Source organism: Lepidochelys kempii, chromosome 8 (genome assembly GCF_965140285.1).
Source record: "Lepidochelys kempii isolate rLepKem1 chromosome 8, rLepKem1.hap1, whole genome shotgun sequence".
Lineage (NCBI taxonomy): Eukaryota > Metazoa > Chordata > Testudines > Cheloniidae > Lepidochelys > Lepidochelys kempii.
This window is the reverse complement of record NC_136387.1, coordinates 1,452,211-1,471,631: the sequence shown is the minus strand read 5'-3', so window position 1 is coordinate 1,471,631 and position 19,421 is coordinate 1,452,211. Positions and strand designations below refer to the sequence as shown.

The window sequence follows — 19,421 nt, the reverse complement described above, 5'->3', positions numbered from 1 at the left end:
TCCCGCTGGAGATGCGCTGCCGTGGGGGGTGCCTTGTATAACCTGCCAAGGACGTGGCCCATACACAGGCCCTGGGTCCCAGTTACCAGGTGCATTAGCAGCGCTAGGATCGTTCCGTCCGAACTGCTGAGTGCAGGCTTCTCCTGCGACTGGGAGAGCCCTGCTTGGCCAGCCCGGAAAACCCCATTTTCCCAGGCACGGCCTCTCCACTGCCACTGAAACCCTGGGTCTGACCTGCCCCGGCTCACTGCTGGAGCTGCAGAAGGGATGGTCCTGGGCCCAGGCTTGCTGGCAGCTGCTGGATTTCACCGCGCCAGCCCTCCCGGTTCTCAGCCACCTGGTGTCCAGCTCAGCCCTTGTGCCTCTGCGTATTGTTTGTTTTCTAGCAAATCATGAACATGGCCACGAGGTACAACCTGGGCTTGGACCAGAGAACCGCTGCCTACCTGTGCGCCATCGAGAAGGTGTTCAGGGTGTACAATGAAGCTGGGTTCGCATACTGACGTGAGCTGTCCCCTGGCCTTGGCTCTCCCTCCCCAGGCTAAGGGCACAGCTGCCGAAAAGCTCCCGGAAAGAGACTCTCGGGGGGGCGGGGGGAGAGAAGGAGAAGTGCTGGTGGCGGGGGTCAGGGCATGTTTGTCCCTGTGGCTCCAACCTCAGCCCTCCTGCGTTGCCGAGGGAGCCGCTGCCGAGGCTGCGTTGGGGTCGCCTAGTTCTGCGAGTGCCACCATGCATTGTCTCTCCATAAACCATTTACTGGGAGCACTTAGGCGGGTTTGTTTTGCCCGATGGCAAATATGAAAAAAACCAGATGTTGAAAATAGAAAACCTCAATACTGATGTAAACGAAGAGGAAGGTTCCAGCCCATGGGCTCAGCACCAGTATGTAGATAGACCGGACCCCCTGTCATCCTGCAGCCATAGGAGGAGGTCCTGGCTCTAGAGAATGAGTATCCCCCTAACATGCAGAGCTACCAGAGCACAAGGTTAAGGACCAGCAGTAACTCTGAGTTTAGAGCCACGCTTTATAGTGCCAACCCTGGACTCCTTAACAGTGCGTTGTCCGCCGTATGTGCCCGAGTGTTGTGATTCTAGACAGACCCAGCCACCGTATGGCCCAGTGTAACTTCAGCAGTTAAAGTACTCTTGGAAGTGCTGGCATAGCTCAGGGTTTGCTGTCTTTCCTCCCTCTTTCACTGCTCTTCTGGAGAGAGAACTTTTCACACAAGTTTCTTTTCACTTTTTCCCCAAATTTCCAATTTTTCCAGACTGGGCCTTAGAAAAACCCCTGTGTTTTTCTGGGACATTTCCATCTTTTCCCCTGGACCGCGCCTTCTCTAGTCTTGTCCCCCTGAGAGCAGGTGCCCCTTGGGTGGGAAAAGGGTCCATCTGATTTTGGTAACCCCTGGGTGCCAGAACTGCCTGGCCCCATGACTGCTGAGTGGGTGTGTTGGCTGGGGGGCTGCAGGGATCTGGTAAGGGCTCCGGGTGGCTCCTGCACATGGAACCAACGTGCAGAGTCTGGCTGCTGCCTGTGTCCACCCTTGGCTGCTGGCAGGGCTTTCCCCCGGGGCCCTGTCTGCGTTCCAGGGCAGAGGGAGCCCGTTCTTGCTCTGTGGCGGGAGCTGGGGCCCAGGGCGCTGCGGGGAGCTCTGCAGGCTGGCAGAAATGCTGCAGAGGGGATTGCAAGGCAGCAGCAAACCAGTTGTGAGGTGGGGCTGTGGGCTGGTGCCCCTTCCCTTCTGTGCTGGGGAAGGTGACCAGCAGGCCTGGCTTGGGGGATGTAACTTGGGTGGGGGACCCAAGAGCGGTGGCCTCCATTGAAGTGCGAGTGCGGGCTCATTGTCCCCACCTAGGCGGGTTGCCCTGGGTTCCCCGTTTTCACAGCCTCACCCTTTCTCGGGGCTGCGCCCTGCCCTCGGGGCTGGCTGGCGTTTGCTGAGTTGGGGATGACGAGGGCCCAGAGCAGCGACCCCCGCAGGCAGGAGCTCTGAGCTGTGCGAGGGCCACGTGTGCCTCTTGCGAAGGCCCCAGCTTGGATTGTGGGTGTGAAGGCACTATCCTGTTCCTAGGTGTGGACCATAAAGGCTGCCCAGGAGTGAGAGAAGGGCCCCACCTCTGCTCCTTGTGCCTGGTGTGTTACGGCGTGTTCCTTGGGGCCCAGACCACGCAGGGTTAAGGGGGGTCCCCCCTCACACACAGCCTGTGGAGACGTACTCTTGGCACCTGGCCCCCTTGTCTGGGCACCTGCCCAGATGGCAGTGGGGTGCCGACCTCTGCAGCTTGCTGAACCCCCACCTCCTGCATCAGCATGTCCCCCCCTCTCCGGTGCCTGCGTCATGGCCTGGCAGGTGGGGTCCTGGGCAGCCCGCACCAGCCCTGAAAACCCCCTGACAGCCTCGCAGCATTCTTCTGGCCAGACCCCATTGCCCTTGTGTCTATCCACGGCCCCCTCTCCCTGAGCCCTTCAGGAGCATGTAACCCAGCCACGGGGCAGCGGCAGGGCCTAGGGGCACCAGGACTCCTGGGTTCTTGGCCTGGGTTGCTGCCGGATGCTCAGCATGTCACTGCATAGCCTCATGCCTGCTTCTCCCCCCACATTATGTAGGCGAGTCAGGCCACCTGCTTCCTGGGGCTATGCACTGTGGGGCTCCATGCACTTACAGCCCTTGGGGCTGGGGTCCCAGGCAGCCTGTCCCCGGATCTGTGAGAGCTGGGCCACGTGGTGAGGGGCCCAGAGCCAGCCCCCCACAGTGTGCACCTGGCCAGGCCCTTCCCCATAGAGCAGCTGCCCATGGGGCCTCATGTTGAGCCAGGTCCAGCCCGTCCCCATGCACCAGCCATGGGCTCTTCTGAGAGCTGGAGCAAGGTGCCTGGGAGGGGAGATCCCTGTGGGTGAGCTGAGGGGACCCTGCAGGGTGCTGACTGCATGCCCCTGGGGGCTGCTGGGGGACAAAGACACTCTGCAGCATGAGGTAGAGGCTGGGACTGGCTCTGGGGCCTCTGAACCACACTCCCCCTGCCCCTCAGGGAAGAGGCCCAGGTGAGCGTGTCCCCTAGGAGCTGGGCTCAGCATGGTGATTTGCCCGCTGGCCTCGGGCAGGGGCTTAGCTCAGAAGCCCCTGGCTGGAGGCAAGTGCCTGGCACCCCCTTGTGGGGTGTGACCCCATGCCCAGCCCTGTGGGTTACACACCATGACCCTGCCCCAGGAACAGCAGACCCGCACCAGCAGCTACAGACGAGAGCTGGCTTTATTCACGGACGGGGCAGCTGTGTCACTGGCAGCTGCCCCGAATTGCACACACAGGACGGGGGGGGGGGATCCATGCCACATCACAACACAGCATCGGGGGGGGCCCTTGGGACGTTGTTTGGTGAACACCGACACGACAGCGGGGGGGGGCACAAGGGCATAAACGATCCAGCCGAATATCAAAAAAAGTTCCACAAAGACAGGAACAGACTCGGCGTGAGGCGTGTGCAAACGAATGTACAGCAGCCCTGGGGGCGCGCGCCGCACCAGGGTCCCGGCGGCCAGGCCGCTCGGCTGCACTAAGCATGCGGGGGACGGACACGGGGCCGGCCGGGCTTATGGCGCTGGGAGGGACGCAGGGCGACAAGCCGGGCCTCGGCCACCCAAACGGCTCCGGGCGGTTGGCCGACGAGTCCTCTGAGCACTACAGGACACGATACAGCAACACGGCCTCCGGCGGGGCCCCTGGGAGCGGGGCTGCAGGAAGAACTTGTGACTTAACGGGGTGGAGGGTCCTCACCATCGCCCCCTGTGCCGGCACCTGCCGGGGGGCACGAGGGGGTACTGTCATTATTGTGGAGGCGGCGGGGTGGGCGCGGCCATTACGCCTCCGGCTCATACTCCTGATAGTCCTGCAGAGAAGAGACCGTGCCTGGCGTGAGCCGGTGACTGGGCCGTGCCAAGGCACCCAGCTCGGCCTCACGCGGGCAGCAGCTCTGCAAGCTTGGGCCTGGCCAGGGGCCGCCCCAGGGCCCTTGCCCCCAGCGCAGGCGGGGGACCAGCTGCCCTGGCACCTCAGCAGCCACCACTGAGCAGGTCAGCAGCCCCGACTGGTGCCCTGTCGGCCCCCGGAGCCGAGGCCCGCCGGGCGCCGCGTGCTCTGACCACGCCCTGGCCCCGGAGTGGGCCCTGCTGGGGGCTGCTGTGAAGACATCAGACCAGCACCGGCCAGGCTGGGCAGTGCCTGCCATGGGGCTTTTCCTCAGGCCAGCGGGGCAATGCCCCCTCGAGCGGCCTGAGGGCACACGGGTGACATCTGTCCCAGCACAGCCTGCTCCGAGCTGGGGCTGTGACCAGGCTGGCACCTTCCCCCTCCAACAGGGCAGGGTGTGGTGTGAGCTGGTGTCGCTGGGGCTGGGGGGGTCCCACGACGCTCAGCCTGGGTGTCACCCAGCTCCCTGGGTGGGACAGTCCCGCGGTGCAGAGGGGCTGCGGAACGGGGCCTATCTATACTAGCTCCCGCCACAAAGAACTGCAGCCCCACTGGGTCCTGGCCCCCACAGCCTGCCCTGCCCAGGAGCTCCCAACGCGGCGAGGGGCTGGGGGCTTGGGGCTGGGCTCCCGTCCCTGCTCCGATGGGCCGCGTGGGAGAGAGTCCAGGGCAGGCCCGTGGCTGCGCCCAGTGCCCCAAGGTTCTGACCCCCTGGCCTGGCCCCTGGGTCAGGGCTGGGCCTGCGGAGGGGAGACCCACCAAAACGTGTCAGGGGAGGGGTCTGTGTACCCAGGGCCACACGCCGCCCAGGCCGAAGGGCTGAAGCTGCTGTGGAGTCCAGGGTGCGGGCACCAATGTGGGAGGGAGAGGGTCAGCGCTTTGTGGCTGGTGCCATGGGCCAGGCGAGCCCATCCCCCCGGCATCTGGGCTCCTGCTCTGCAGTGTCTCTCCCCCGTGCCCCTGCCCACGTACCTGGGGCGGCTCCTCGTAGTTCTCACCCTCGGGCTCTATCAGCGGCTCCTCCACGGCCTCCTGCCCGACCTCCTCAGGCTGCAGGGGAGAGGGGGGTGTCAGGGGCAGCTCCTGGGGTGCCCCACCGCTGGGCCCAGAGACGTGTGTTACTGGGCTTTGGCCAGTGCCCCTCACTCCCGACCCGCAGCCCCCTGTCAGCCCCGCCAGTGCCCCTCACTCCCGACCCGCAGCCCCCGTCAGCCCCACCAGTGCCCCTCACTCCCGACCCGCAGCCCCCCACTCCCGACCCACAGCCCCCTGCCAGCGCCCCTCACTCCCAACCTGCAGCCCCCTGCTAGCCCTGCCGGTGCCCCTCACTGCCGACCCGCAGCCCCGGCTATCCCACCCCAGGGCTCCCTCACTCCTGACTGGGCTCTGACTGACGCATGGTTACTAATGGATTTCCGGGGGCAGCAGGTGCATCTTGGTGCTGCTCAGTCTCTATCTGGCTGGGGGGCTGCAGGCTTGGCCCCCCCTGGAGCTTGCAGGCGGCAGGCCACATGCCCGTGTGCTCCCTCCCTAGAGCTCCCGGCTTGGGGACGCCCGGTGCCAGGTACGTGCTGCCCCTCCCAGGGCGCAGCCGCTCCCTTTTGTGGAGGTGCCCAACCCCCTCTGCTCAGGCCTGGGCTTCCAGTTCGATTCCAGAGGGTGGATGGGCCCCAAAGCCCCAGCAAGTGTGGGGACCTGCCCCTCCTCCAGGGCCCAGGGCAGAGGGGTGGGGGGCAGCAGGGCTCTGGGGGCCAGGGGTGGGGGGGCAGAGGAGGGGGGGTGGCAGCACTAGGGTTCTGGGAGGCAGAGGGGTGGGGGAGCAGCAGGGCTCTTGGGGGCCCCAGGGCTCTGGGGGCCAGGGGTGGGGGTGGGGGAAGCAGGGCTTTTGGGGGCAGGGGTGGGGGCACCAGGGCTCTGGGGGATGGGGGGCAGAGGTGTGGGGGTGGGGTGGCACCAGGGATCTGGGGCCAGGAGTCAGTGGGGGGGGGCAGGAACACCTATGGGGGGTGCAGTTTAGGCCATTTGTTGCTCTCCTTTGTGCTGTATGTGGGCCCCAGGGCATTGTGGGTAATAAGGCACACCACTGGCCCAGCAGGGAGCCCATGGGCCAGCCCTGCCCCTGCCAGCCCCCCATGCCCAGCCCCGTGCAACTGAGCGAAGGCACCGGCCCGGCCCCACCGGTCTCCGGGTTCCGCAGCCCGGAGCTTGGCTGGTTGAGGGGGCGGCTGGGCCCTGCCCGCGGTGCTGCAAGGAATGGGGGGCAGAGGGGCTGGGGGCAGTGCTGGGCACCAGGCTCCTGGTGCTGACATGGGTTGTGGGGGGGGAGCCAGGATGGGCCATGCCCTCTGGGCCCCTGGGCTCCAGCCCTGGCTGGCTGCCCCATGCTGGCCTGTGTGACGGGTTTGGGCTCCTCGGCCAGGGGGCAGCACCCCTCACAGCCTGGTCCTGCTGACCCACAAGGGGTCCAGCTCCACCCGGCGGCTGGGCCTGTGCAGAGCCCCCTGCCTGCCCCCTCGGGCCCCAGGGGCCCTGTGCTGGGGCTCGCTGCCCTGCCCCCAGGAGCGGCTCAGCCACGTCCTCCCCTGCCCTGCCTGCGGAGCTGCCCGCTGCCCTGGCCTCCTTGTTTCCGCTGTTGCTATTTTCGGATAAGCTGGAAGCGAACAGCTCATTGTGGCAACTCGGCTTGCGGAGGCTGCAGCTGTCGGGCACCTCACGGCTCCAGTGAGAGCAGCCACGGCAGTGCCCGTCCCTGCACGAGCACACACCCACGCACGGCCTTTACACGTACACGTCCCTGCACGAACACACACCCACGCACGGCCTTCACACGCACACGTCCCTGCACGAGCACACACCCACGCACGGCCTTTACACGCACACGTCCCTGCACGAGCACACACCCACGCACGGCCTTTACACGCACACGTCCCTGCACGAGCACACACCCACGCACGGCCTTTACACGCACACGTCCATGCACGAGCACACACCCACGCACGGCCTTCACACGCACACATCCATACACGTCCCTGCACATGCATGTGACAAAGTGGGACTGTTCTTAATGTTTCCTCTGAATAGTGTGGGGGTGCCTCAGTTTCCCCTAGGCAGTTCTTAAGTATCTAGGGGGTGGGGTAAGGGTGTATGATCATTGCAGAGCCCTAGAGGGCAGGTGTGGGCAGGGGTCTGGACACAGACAATGGCCGACACCCTGTTTCCTGGCAACTGATGGCCTGGGCCTTCCCCCCTGCAAGGTGAGAGCTAAAGGGCTGGAGAACAAAGGAATCCGGTGACCTCCTGGCCCAGGGAAAGGAACAAAGCCCAGAGGAGGAGGGGCTGGAGGGAGTTTCAGTTTGGGGCTGGCTGGGGACGAGGAGTGAAGGGCAGACGGGGTTGTCTGGCTCACTGCCCCCCAAATGGACCCAGCTGAGGGGTCCTGTTCTCTGCACCTACAAGCTCTGTGTTAGACCATGTTCCTGTCGTCTGATAAACCTTCTGTGTTACTGGCTGGCTGAGAGTCACGTCTGACTGCAGAGTTGGGGGGCAGGACCCTCTGGCTTCCCCAGGACCCCGCCTGGGCGGACTCGCTGGGGGAAGCGCACGGAGGGGCAGAGGAGGCTGAATGCTCCGAGGTCAGACCCAGGAAGGTGGAAGCCGGGGGAGCTGTGTGTCCTGCAGACAGGCTGCTCCCCGAGAGGAGACTTCCCCAGAGTCCTGCCTGGCTTCCTGGGGAGCAGTTCCCGAGCATCGCCCGGGGACCCCGTGACAGTGCACACACCCACACACGGCCTTTACATGCACGCACACGTCCATACATGTCCCTGCATGTACACACCCTTCCAAACACACATGTCCACGTACACACATGCCCACATACATCCATGCACCCCCCTGTGCACGCATCCCAGCGCATCCCTTCTCCACCGGCTGGGCACCACCCACGCACCCACTCAGCAATTCCCTGCCAGACAGCGGTGGTGCCATCCTGGCCTCCCACCCAGCCGCGACAGGGGAGTCACCCACTCAGCGAAGGGCCGCCTGCTTCTCTTGCTACTTCCCAGCCGGCCAGGCCTCGCTCACCCCGCCCCGGCTGGGTTCAGCTGCAGGGGAAGCCAAACCAGCTGCACTGAGGGGCTCATTGTCTGCAGGCAGCTGGGCAGCCTGGCTGGGGCTCACAGGGGCTCAACCCGATTGGCAGTTGGACTTTCCACCTTCCAGAGGCTTGCCCCCCTGGCACAGACTGGGCCCTGCTGCACCTGGGGAACTCCCTGCCACAGGGCAAGCTGGCCCTTGACCTGTGCCAGGTCAGCTGCCCCCCACTGGGCTCCAGAGAGGGCATCTGGGCCTAGCGGGAAGGAGGCAGCGAGGAGCTCGGGGGAAGCTGGTGAGAACTGGCCAGAGCTGGGAGCCCCTGAGAAGCGGGAGGCTGGGGCAGGTCTCCCTGGAGAAGGGGAGGCTCCTGTTTGGTCGGGGAGCTGGAGTGAGAGGGTGGATCCCCTGAGCAGGGGTGGGGAGGCAGAGGGGAATGGGAAACCGGCTTCTGGGGAATTACGGCAGCGGTGCCCGGGGTGTGTGTGTGTGTAACACCCCTGAGATGATGTTCCTTTTCATGGGCAGAAGACAGGGGAAACTGAGGCAGGTGCAGTGGGCAGGGCCTGACAGCCACCCTGTGGACGTGGGTGCAGAACCCCACTGGTCCCCCTGCAGAGGCGGCAGCCCCCGGCTCGCTGCAGGGGACACTCACCTTCAGGTCAGTGGGGAACTCCTCCTTCTTGACCAGGCCGGTGGCAGCCGCGATGTTCCCGGCCCCCGAGATGACGGCTCCTCCCAGCTGGGATGCCTGCTCCTTGGTCTTTTCAGCCACTGGAAGAGGCAGGCAGAGCCGCGTTACAGGGCCCAGCCTGGGGGTGGCGCCCCTCGGCTGCCAGGCAGGGCCCGGCTGGGGCTAGTACTTGGGGGGCCTGGCTCCCGGGCCTGTGCTCGCACTCCTAGCCCCAGCGAGCTTGAGGGGGTCAGGCACCTCCCCTCCACCCCTGTGTGTGCCTGGGGGGCAGACTCATCCCGCCCCCCCACCAGGCTGGGGCCATGAGGCGGCCTGAGACCGTTCCTCCCAGCTGGGTTTCAAGCCCTGGCCCAGCAGCTCCCAAGCCCGTGTTCTGGCCCCCGTTACATAAGGGGCTTTGGGCCGGTGACATCACAGCCGCCGATAAGCCTGAGCTCGTTAGTGCAGCCGCCCACGCGTGGCACTGGGCTGGGGGACTCGAGCAGCTGGTACCTGAGCTGACGCCTTGCACCACGCCCTGGGTTTTGCTTCCTAGAGAGAGCGAGAGAGAGGAGGGGGTTAGAGGGGCCGGTGCCAGGCGGGGCCGTCTGGGGCTGCCCGCGGAGGGACCGTGGTGTCCGTACGGGCATGTGGGGCAAAGCCCTGGCTGCAAGTGCACAGCATAGGGGTCCCCCGCACAGCCCTGCTGATGCCCTTCGCCCCGAGCCCGCACCCCCTGCAACCAGCCCACGGCTCCTTCAGCCCCACGGCACGGCAGCCTGGCCCCACCTGGGACAGTGGGAGAGCGCAAGGTGCAGCCGCCTGGCCCAGTCCCTCGCTGGTCCACGCTGGGCGTGCCAGGCTGGCTCACGCCAGCACCCCCTCTGTGGTGGGCTGGGGGGGCTGGCTGCAGCTGGGGCAACCAGCCCTTGTACTGCCGCCCCCCGACACACACACCACCCCTCACCCCAGAGGCCCTGGTCTCTCCGCCGAGATGCTGGCATCTCCCTGGGGATACCCCATGGGGAGGCGCCAGGGCGGGGGCAGGTTGGGGGTTCCTGGCTGTCCCAGGGGTGCCCTGCACACATGATGTCCGCACCCTGCGGCGGGGGGCATGCACTGAAAAGGGCTGACATTGCCAGGGAGGCAGCTGGGGTCTGGCCAGGACTCACCCCCACCCTGCTCTGGGGTGGAGGCTGCTGCTGCAAGGGGGAGCCGTGGGGGTGCAGGGGGTGCCCTGGCCTCTGGATACTGCTCACCCAGCTTCCTGCGCAGGCCAGCCCAGGGGGGACGATGGTTTGGGGGTCTGTTGCTAGGAGAATTGCCGTATCAGGCCTGTCCCTCTGTAGGGGTGACCCCAGTGGCTAGCAGGGGAGTGCTGAGGGAGGGGATCCGGGGAGCCCTTCCCACTCTGGGCTGAGGGCCGGGGGGTTCTGGAGCAATGGACGGATATTGGGGGGAAGGGGGGCAGGACAGATGCGTGGGGGAAAGGAACTGACTGGCCGGCCAAGGCCACAGAAGGCAGCCAGGGCTGAGCGACTCCATGAGGGAGAAGCTACCCAGCCTGTGGACATCTGCCAGGGCAGGGTCCCTGGCTGAGCCCCGCTGGCCCCCAGGGACCCCACAGGGCCGTTAGTGCCCGTGTTTTCGGGGAAGCCGTGCGCCCTGTGCACAGAGTGTGCGACGCTGTGCGGGCGAGGTGTTCCCCCGCGCGCCCTGTGCACGGAGCGTGCAAAACAGCTGAGTGCGAGAGCCAGAGGACGGTGAGAGACAGCGAGAGCCCGAGAAAGAGCTGCAGAAGCAGCAGCAGCATGAACTGGCAGTGGGGAAGCGGAGAGGCCTAGGGGACCTCCCCGGGGTGAGTGGGGATAGACCCCGGGGGGCCAGTTCCGCAGGGAACCTCAAGACTAAATTGCTGCCCCTGGTTAAGGGGGGGTGTGTGGATGCCACCTCACTGCCTTTGAGCAGGCTGGCGATTTGAACCAGGGGGACCCTGCGGAAAAGCCCCGGTGTCTAGCTCCCTTGCTGGGTCCCAAGTCCATAGACTCCATCAGCCAGATGGGTGGGGAGGTGGACAGGCTCCCACTCCTGACCCCAACCTCTATGTCTGGGTGGAGTCTCCTGGGGTCAGGCCCCTCGGACCCCCAGTGGGAGAGGAAGGTGATGGTCAATGGGGAGACATTCCTGGGGTGGCGAGATCCTGGGACGGAGAGAACTGTTGTCAGGCCCTGGGTGGTGCAGCCTCAGAGGCTGAGGGGCTGTGTGAGCTGGGTGAGGGTCCCAGGGATGAAGCCCCTCGCCCTGCCTATGGCCCAGATCCCTGTGCAGACCCAGGAGGGGTCGGGCTGGCTGTTGGGGTTCTCCAGGATACCAGCTGCGAGACCCTGTTGTGGGGTGACTGTGTCTCTTTGGGACAGGATCCAGGCCCTGCTCCTGTAACTGCCGAGGGTTTGAATTTGAATCCAGGGAACCAATTGGGGGAGAGGGAAACGGTCAGTGAAAATGCAGATGACCTGGCTGGCAGCAGGGAGTAGCTGCTAGGCTCAGGCTACCTGCCTGCCTGGAACCAGACCCCTGGGGCTGGGTGGGACAGAGAGATGCTCCCTACCCCCTTGCACACTGGAGAGGGGGCTCCCGCTGGCTCTGAAGCTGTAAGGAGAGCAGAGAGCTCGCTGCCTACCCCACTGGGACAGCAAGGGCAGCGCTGAGCCAGGGGGGAGGTAAGACCCCAGCTGAGGGGGGGGACCCACAGGCAGGGCAGGTTGGCTACCAACCAGGTTTGCCTGGTCCAGAAGCGCTGCTGGGAAGTGATCCCACGGCAGGGAGGGAGCAACCAGGGACAGGGCTCAGCGGGGCTGTGACCCCAGGCCCAGCCCGCGAGAGGGAGCAGGTCCCGCTCCCTCCCCCAGCAGCTGAATTCCAGACCGAGCTGCGGGAGGATCCCTCCTTGGAGGGGCTGAGGGGACTTGCTGGCCACAGGCTGCAAACCCCCGTGGGGAAGGCTGCAGGGACAGATTGCCGTGGGAGAAGGGGTTCCTGTACCGGGAAGGGGCTCCCCCAGGGGAAGTAGAACCGTGGGGGATCAGGAGGCCACTGGGGGTGCCCCAGAAGTATCACCGCAGGCTCTTGTACCTGGCCCACGATGTCCCTCTCTCGGGACACCAGGGGATCCAGGCCCCAGGAAGCCGTGACTGGCCCGGAGTCTGGGACACAGCCCGGCAGCACGGCAGGTCCTACGACCCTGGCCGGGGTGGGGGGAAGGCCGGGATAAGGGTGAAGCCCCCTTGAGACCCCTGCCCATCACAGGGGCACCTTTCCAGAAGGTGGCCATGGACAGAGTGGGGCCCCTCAGCAAGGCAACCCAGGCAGGGAAGAAATACGTTCTGGTGGTGATGGATTTCACCACCCGCTACCCAGGGGCGGGGGCTCTGCCCTCCACCGAGGCAGACACCAGGCAGACGCGCTGCTGACCATCTTCAGCAGAGGGGGAGTCCCCAGCGGGGTCCTTACAGACCAGGGGTCCAATGTCCTGTCACCCGGCTCCAGGGCTGGTGGGAGAAATGGGGGGTCTGGCCCACCTGGGCCTCTGCAGGTGACCCTCCATCCCGCGGGCTGGTGGAGAGAGTCTATGGGGCCCTGGGGATGATGCTGAGGGCTTTTATGAATCAGCATCCGCAGGACGGGGACAAGCACCTGCCCCACCTGCGGTACGGGGAAGTGCCCCAGGAATCCACCGGGTTCTTCCCTTTCGAGCTGCTGTGTGGGAGGAGAGCGAGGGGACCCTGGATCTGGTAAGGGACAGTCGGAAGGAGAACGGGGAAGACCCCCTGGTGGATCTCTTCCCTGAGGTGGGAGCCAATTCTCCCATCAGGTGTCCCCCGTTCAGAGTCACTGGGAAAACAGCTCAGAGCCTGGAGAGAGAGGTCAAGGACATGCTGGCTTTAGGGGTGATCCATCTGTTCAGCAGCCCATGGGCCTCAGCCATGGGGCTGGTCCCCAAGAAAGACGGGTCGATCTGATTCTGTGGGGACTATCAGAAGCTTAATGCCATCACCGTGTCCGATGCCTATCCCAGGCCTAGGCCTGGGGAGATTCTAGACAAGCTGGGGGGGGCTCATTACCTCCCTACTATGGATCTCCCCAAAGGTGACTGGCAAGTTCCTGGTCCTGCCTTTTGACCTCGAGGGGGCGTCGGCCACCCTCCAGCGCCGGGTGGATCGGTCACTGAGAGGGTGGGAGAACCTGGCCCTGGCGTCCATTGATGACATCTGTGTCTTTAGCCAGATCTGGGAGGAACACGTGTCCCAGGTGAAGAGGGTGCTTGGGCTGCCCCAAGGAGGCAGAACTGATGGTAAAAGCTGGAAAGTGTAAGGTGGAGACAATCAGAGATTGGTCCGTTCCCCAGATCAAGAAACAGGGCTAGGCCTTTACCGGGATGGTGGGGTACGACCAGAGGGTTGTACCCCACTTGAGCTCCCCAGCTACCCCCATCACTGAGCTATGTAAGAAGGGGAAGCCAGACAAGGTGGTCTGGACTGAGCCGTGCCAGGGGGCTCTCTGTGTGCTGAAGGAGGCCCTAATCCAGGGCTCGGTAAATCTGGTAAACCTGGACAGTGCCAAGCCCTTTTCAGTGTTCACCGACGCCTCAGACGCAGGGCTGGGTGCGGTGCTGATGCAAGTCGATGCTAAGGGAGGGGAGACACCCCATCGGGTACCTGAGCAAGAAGCTGCTGCCCCAGGAGTGGAATTACGTGGCCATAGAGAAGAAATGCTCACCTGTGGGGCAGGCCCTAAAGAAGCTGCAGCCGGATCTATGGGGCGGTGCTTTGCAGTGTCTACTGACCCCTCTGCCCCGACGTGGCTGCATCCAATGAAAGGGGCTGATGCCGAGCGGCGGGGGACAGAGACACATGGCCAGAGGGTGGCCAAGGTCAAGATGGGGGCTCCTAACCAAAAGAGCCCGAATCACAGTCCTCCAGTCTGGAGCACTGGGAGAAGACCTGTTCCCAGTTTGGGGGTTGTGGGGTGGCAAATGGGCACTGGCAGCATAAACATTCCCACATGAGGCCTGCGAGTGCCATTGAGCACAGCCGACCTAAGGGACGGTGTAACTCCCACCAAGGAACGGGACAGATGCTGCGGCATCCATGGAAATGTTGGTGGCTTCAAACTTCCCCAGGTCACCGGCTAAAGTGACCCTGTTCAGTTTGGTCTCGAAAGGGGGAGAGATGTGACAAAGTAGGAATGCTCTTAATGTTCTTTCTGGATACTGTGAGTGCCTCAGTTTCCCCTATGCAGTTCTTAAGTATCTAGGTGGGGGGATCAGGGGGTGTGATCGTCGCAGAGCCCTAGAGGGCCAGTGTGATGATGTCGGCACAGAGAATGGTCAACACCCTGTCTCCTGGCAACTGATGGCCTGGGCCCCTCCTCTGCAAAGATGCCAACTGAAGGGGTTGGAGAACAAAGAGATCAGGTGGCCTCCTGGCCCAGGAAAGAGACAAAGGCCAGAGGAAGGGCTGGAGAGTTTCAGTTTGGAGCTGGCTGGGGAAATGGAGGGAGGCCCAGATGGGGCTCTAGCCTTCCTGCCCCACAAGGTGGACCTGACTGAGGGGTCCTGTTTCCTGTACCTACAAGCTCTGTGTTAGATCATGGCCCTGTTATCTAATAAACCTTCTGTTTTACTGGCTGGCTGAGAGTCACATCTGACTGCGGAGTTGGGGGGCAGGACCCTCTGGCTTCCCCAGGACCCCGCCTGGGCGGACTCGCTGTGGGAAGCACACGGGGTGGGTGGGGGGGGCAGAGGAGGCTGAATGCTCCAGGGTCAGACCCAGGAAGGTGGAAGCCGGGTGAGCTGTGTGTCCTGCAGACAGGCTGCTCACAGAGAGGAGACTTCCCCAGGGTCCTGCCTGGCTTCATGGGGAGCAGTTCCAGAGCATCGCCCGGGGACGCCAGGACACCAGCCCTGAGCTAGGAGCTAGGCAGCCAGGACCCGGGGGGCAGCTCAGGTGGGTGCTAGATCCATCTGCACCCCAGGAGCCTAGGAACTCCCAGGTTGGGGCACTGGCCAGCAGTCTGAGTGGCTGGGAGGGGGTGTTGTGGGGAAGGGGAGCTGTGGGAGGGGGGTGCTGTGGGGAAGGGGGTGCCATGGGGAAGGGGCGCCATGGGAGGGGGCACTGTGGGGAAGGGGGGACATCGTGGGGAAGGGGAGCTGTGGGAGGGGGGCGCCGTGGTGCTGCTATGGGCGGGGGGCGGGCGGGGGCATTGCAAAGCCAGTGCTGGCGGACCCCAAAGCACCACCGCAGGACAGCGGCCCCTGGGCTGGGCTGGGGGCAGTTTCTGAGCAGAGATCAGCCCAGGCAGGCCCGGCCCCCCATGTGCTGGAAGGCAGAGCCCAGGGACCAGGCTGCGATGCTCAGCCGGGGCTCCAGGGCACGACCCTGGGAGCATCCAGCCACGGCGTGAGACAGGCCCCGTACGGAGCAGACGGGCTTCCCAGGCGCCCGCTGTGGTGAAGCTGGAGCTGCAGGGGCAGGTTTGCCGTAAAACTGACTTGGAGCCTGGGGCCAGGGGAGGAGCCTGAACAAGACTCAGACAGCGCCACCCTCCCGAGCCTGAGGAGACCAGACTCTGCCCAGCTGGACGCTTCAGGGATGCCTGCTGGTGCCTGCAGTGGGATTCTGCTCATGCCCAGCGCGAGGACAGTCCCACAGCACAAGGAGGGGCCAGCGCCGCACCCAGGAGGTGCGGTGCTGGCCTGGCAGAGGCTGCCCTACGTGGCATCTGTGGGAAGAGGACGCGAGGGAACGCAGGGTCCCCGCTGCCCTGGGTCCAAGGCTGGGTGGGGGCAGTTCTAACGCAGCAGAGAGTCACTTACAATGTCTGACACCGGACTCAGGCTGTCCTGACGTGACTGAACTGGGAGCAATCCCACGGGCATCGAGGGGCACCCGTCCTCACCCGCTGGGAATCCCAGCTCGCCCGCCAGGGTTAATAATGGATTCACGGGGCATGTCTGTGATAGAGGGGGGCAAGCCCTGGCTTTGCCAGGTCACATGGGGTAGCAGAAACATCAGTGTGAAGAGCAAAGCGTTTATACCCCCAGAGCTCGTTAGCATCTGCAGGGCAGAGCCCCACGGACTGAGAGACCAGAACCTCAGTGCCAATGTCCAGCAGGATCCTTGAGCCAGAGACAACAAATGCTGGGGTAAGAGACAGAAGAGCTGAATGCCTGAGGCTGCCAAGAGCCTAAGGCCATAGCTGTGAAAGGGGAACTGCCCTGTGCAGCGCAATTCCAAGGCCCATGGCTCTGGGGGACCCTGCCAACCTGCCCCACGGGGACAGAAGGGCCCAAGCAGATACTCCTCAGCTGCTGGGGTGCCGATGGTGGGGAGAGAGATGGACCCCTGCAGTTGCCAAGGGGAGTGGCATGGGGCCGTGGTGCAGGGATGGAGGGTCTGGGGCTCCCAGTGCTTGCCCCATGGGTGCCCTGAGGGGCTGAGCTCCAGGCTGCCCCCTGCTGGGGCCAGCCCAGAGGAACTGCTCCTCGCCCCACTCCTGAATCCTCCAGGAGTGCACTGGACAGGAGACCCAAGCTGCCGTGATTGGCCACGCAGGTCACGTGGGACTGGTGCAGCCCCTGGCTGGGCGTACGGGATTCGCGGGAAGCAGGGATTGCCCGCGATGGCTGCCCCATGTGCCCCATTTCCTGCCCTGCCCCAGAGCTGTGGCTGGGACCTGTGGAGGTGGGAGAGGCCACAGGCTAACATCTCCCTTCCTTTCTGCTCCCCCAGCCCTGCCGGTGCCCCTCAGTCCCGACCTGCAGCCCCTGCTACACCAGCCCTGCGCCCCCTCCCTCACCCAGCGCTCCTCCCCGCTCCCTACAGCACCCCCTGCTGGGAGCAGCTGGGAGCACCTCATCCAGCCAGCTCTCCTACCCCACGTAGGGGCACTCCCGCTGGGAGATGTGGGCAGAGGGATCTCGGTCTCCCTGGCGTGGGCTGTGGGGCAGCTGTTTGTTCCTCTCCCCTCCAGCTCGTCAGGACTAAATCAAGTCCCTCCCCAAAGTGGCCTCCTCTGGGCCCTGCGCCATGCGCCTGCAGGGTCTCTGCCCAGCTTGAGGGGCAAGAGGTGCCAAGCTGTGGTGGGGCAGGCTTTCACAAGCTGAGCCCCCTGGGTGCGCACTCAGCCCTCAGCCCCCCTGACAGCCCCTTGGCCTGCTGGGCATGAATCCCCATGAGCAGAGCCCGGGCAGGGGGCTGACTTGGGAATTAGACTGAGCTGCCAGGATCTGAGCCCACCCCTGGGGCGGGGGGTGGGGTGGGGGGAGCAGTACCAGAGCAGGACACCCCTGCGGCGGGGAGGGGGCTGGTCTGGGAGTGACTGGAAAGCAGCCCTGCCAGGGACTTCATGCTCCCCAGCCCAGGAGGCTTTGGCTGCCGGCTCCCCATCAGAGCAATGCCCCGCTCTGCACAGAGCGTGGGGGGCTGAGCCCTTAGCTCCTCATTCCCCCAGCCTGGCTCACCCTGACTCGAGCACTTAACAGCAGCGCCTCCCTCTGGGCCAGGCCAGGACTGGAGCCGCACCCAGCACGGCTGCCCCGCTCCCCACAGCGCCCCCTGCAGGGAGAGGCTCAGACCGCAGTAGCTGGGAGCACCCCCCAGCGCCCCCCACAGGGTCGTTCACTAACCGCGGGAGGATCTAGGGCATGGGAGTTGGAGTCCCCTGCCCCTCGGCCGTTCAGTCCGCGTGTCCACCAAGCAGCTTTCCTGGCCCTCATCCCCCCACGGCCGAGCGGCGTCACCACGAGCCCCCGGGCCCTAACGGAGAGCTTCCCCCGTACAGCCTGGGCCGGCCAATCCACAGCAACGGGGCCAGGTCCGGAGCTGGGGCAGGCAAGGAGCAGCAGGCCCCAGGCACCCCGTCATGGCCCGATCCTCAGCACATGGGGAGCTGCTGCTTCCCGGCCGGCGGGGACAGGCCAGGGCAGCGAATGCGGGTACTGAGGAGCTCTGTGGGGCCCTGGGCACAGGGGGCTCTTGGCTCTGTGCCAGTCTGAGCGGCCTGAGCTTTGCAGGGGGGATGCGGGCACCAGCCAGCCAAGACAGAGCGCACCTCCTGCCTACGGCCTGGGCGCCAGCAAGCCCCCCTGCCAGTGCCCCCCAGGGCCCCAGGCCCATAAACCGCTGAGCTGCCCAGAGCACCTGGCAGCTGCCCCTGTCTCAGTGGGGGGAGCTCCAGGCACACACGTGGCCGAGACCTGGGCCTGGCATTTCACTGGGGGACCGGCAGGCTCCATGGGTCGCCCTTGGAGATGGGGGCAGCTGTGGGCGACGTTCCCGGGCCTGGGGCCCCCTGGCTCTGGCATCCTGTTCTTTGCCCAAGGGCTGAACCTCCCCCGCCCAGCTCCAGTGCCTGGGCTCCGCCTGGCCTGCTGCTCCCAGCGGCTGGCAGGGCGGGGAGCCCCCGGCACCCCCAGGGCTGGATGCAGGCACTGGGCCTGCCCCTGAGCTGTGGGCAGAGCCTCACCTACCTGCCCCATCCATTGCCCCAGGCTGCTGCCAGCCTGCACCCCTCCACTGGGCTCTGCGCACCCACAGCTGGGGTGGTGCCCAGCCCTGGCTCTGCCAAGCCCCTGCAGCCTTACCCGCACACAGCCCCCCCACCCTTACCCGCGCACAGCGCCCCCCACAGCCTTACCCATGTACAGCGCCCCCCCACCCTTACCCGCACACAGCGCCCCCCACACCCTTACCCGCGCACAGCGCCCCCCGCAGCCTTACCCATGTACAGCCCCCCACCCTTACCCGCACACAGCCCCCCCACCCTTACCCATGTACAGCCCCCCCCACCCTTACCCGCACACAGCCCCCCCGCAGCCTTACCCATGTACAGCGCCGCGCACAGCGCCCCCCGCAGCCTTACCCATGTACAGCCCCCCACCCTTACCCGCACACAGCGCCCCCCGCAGCCTTACCCATGTACAGCACCCCCTCCTTGGTCTTCTCCGCAGCCTCCGCCACCCCCTGCTTGGTCTTCTCCGCCGCAGCCACCACCCCCTCCTTGGCCTTGGACAAGCCCTTCATGAACGCGTCCATGGCGGCGGCTCTGCACGGAGAGAGACCCGCAAGATGGCTCCGGGAGCCGGACCGCTGCCCGCGGTGCCCACAACCCCCCCGTGCCATGGCACCCCGGGCACAGCTGTACCCCCACCCCGCGGCGCAGGGAGCGGCTCCTCCCGGGCGCACCCCGCCTGGGGCCGCTGGGGGGGGGCGGGCCGACCCCCCCCGGCCCGGTTCCGAGCGGAGCGCCCCAGATCTCGGCTCCCCGCTCCATGGCCCGCCGCCCCCCGCCCGGCTCCGTGTCCTTGAAACGCAGGAAGGATGCAAAGAACCGCGGGGAGGGGGGGGCAGCTCCGCAGCAGGGGCACAAGCCAGGCGGCTCCCGGGGGACGGGGGCAGGTGCCGGCCGGGGCCAGGGGGGTCCCTGCCCCCCGCGATGAGCGGCCCGCCGGGCTCACCTGCAATCGGCGATGGCGCTGGGCTCAGCGCGGCTCTGCCATGGAGCGCTTCGCCCTGCTGAATATTGCGCTGCGCCGCGCCGCCCCTCCTCGCTGCCCGGATGAACGGGGACCCGCAGGCCGGTCCCCGGCCTGGCTCTGGCGGGGGCGGGGGCTCCCACAGCGCCGGGGGGAGGGG

General features: G+C 65.6%; 2 protein-coding genes across 2 annotated transcripts in view; one reads left to right on the top strand and one right to left on the bottom strand.

Moving 5' to 3' along the window:
• Nucleotides 1-3,329, top strand: part of LOC140915484 (glutamate dehydrogenase, mitochondrial) — a 17,608-nt gene extending 14,279 nt beyond the window's left edge. The window contains exon 12 of the mRNA XM_073355142.2: nt 387-3,329. Within this exon, the coding sequence (XP_073211243.1) occupies nt 387-503 (117 nt within the window). The 3' untranslated portion in view covers nt 504-3,329. The remainder of the gene's footprint in view (nt 1-386) is intronic.
• SNCB (synuclein beta) lies at nt 3,234-19,421 on the bottom strand. The gene is made up of 6 exons (XM_073355158.2): nt 19,244-19,421; nt 18,701-18,831; nt 9,241-9,279; nt 8,710-8,828; nt 4,938-5,015; nt 3,234-3,885 (listed from the first exon to the last, which is right to left on the bottom strand). Exons 2-6 carry the CDS (start codon nt 18,819-18,821, stop codon nt 3,856-3,858), a joined length of 387 nt encoding a protein of 128 aa, XP_073211259.1. The 5' UTR covers nt 18,822-18,831; nt 19,244-19,421; the 3' UTR covers nt 3,234-3,855.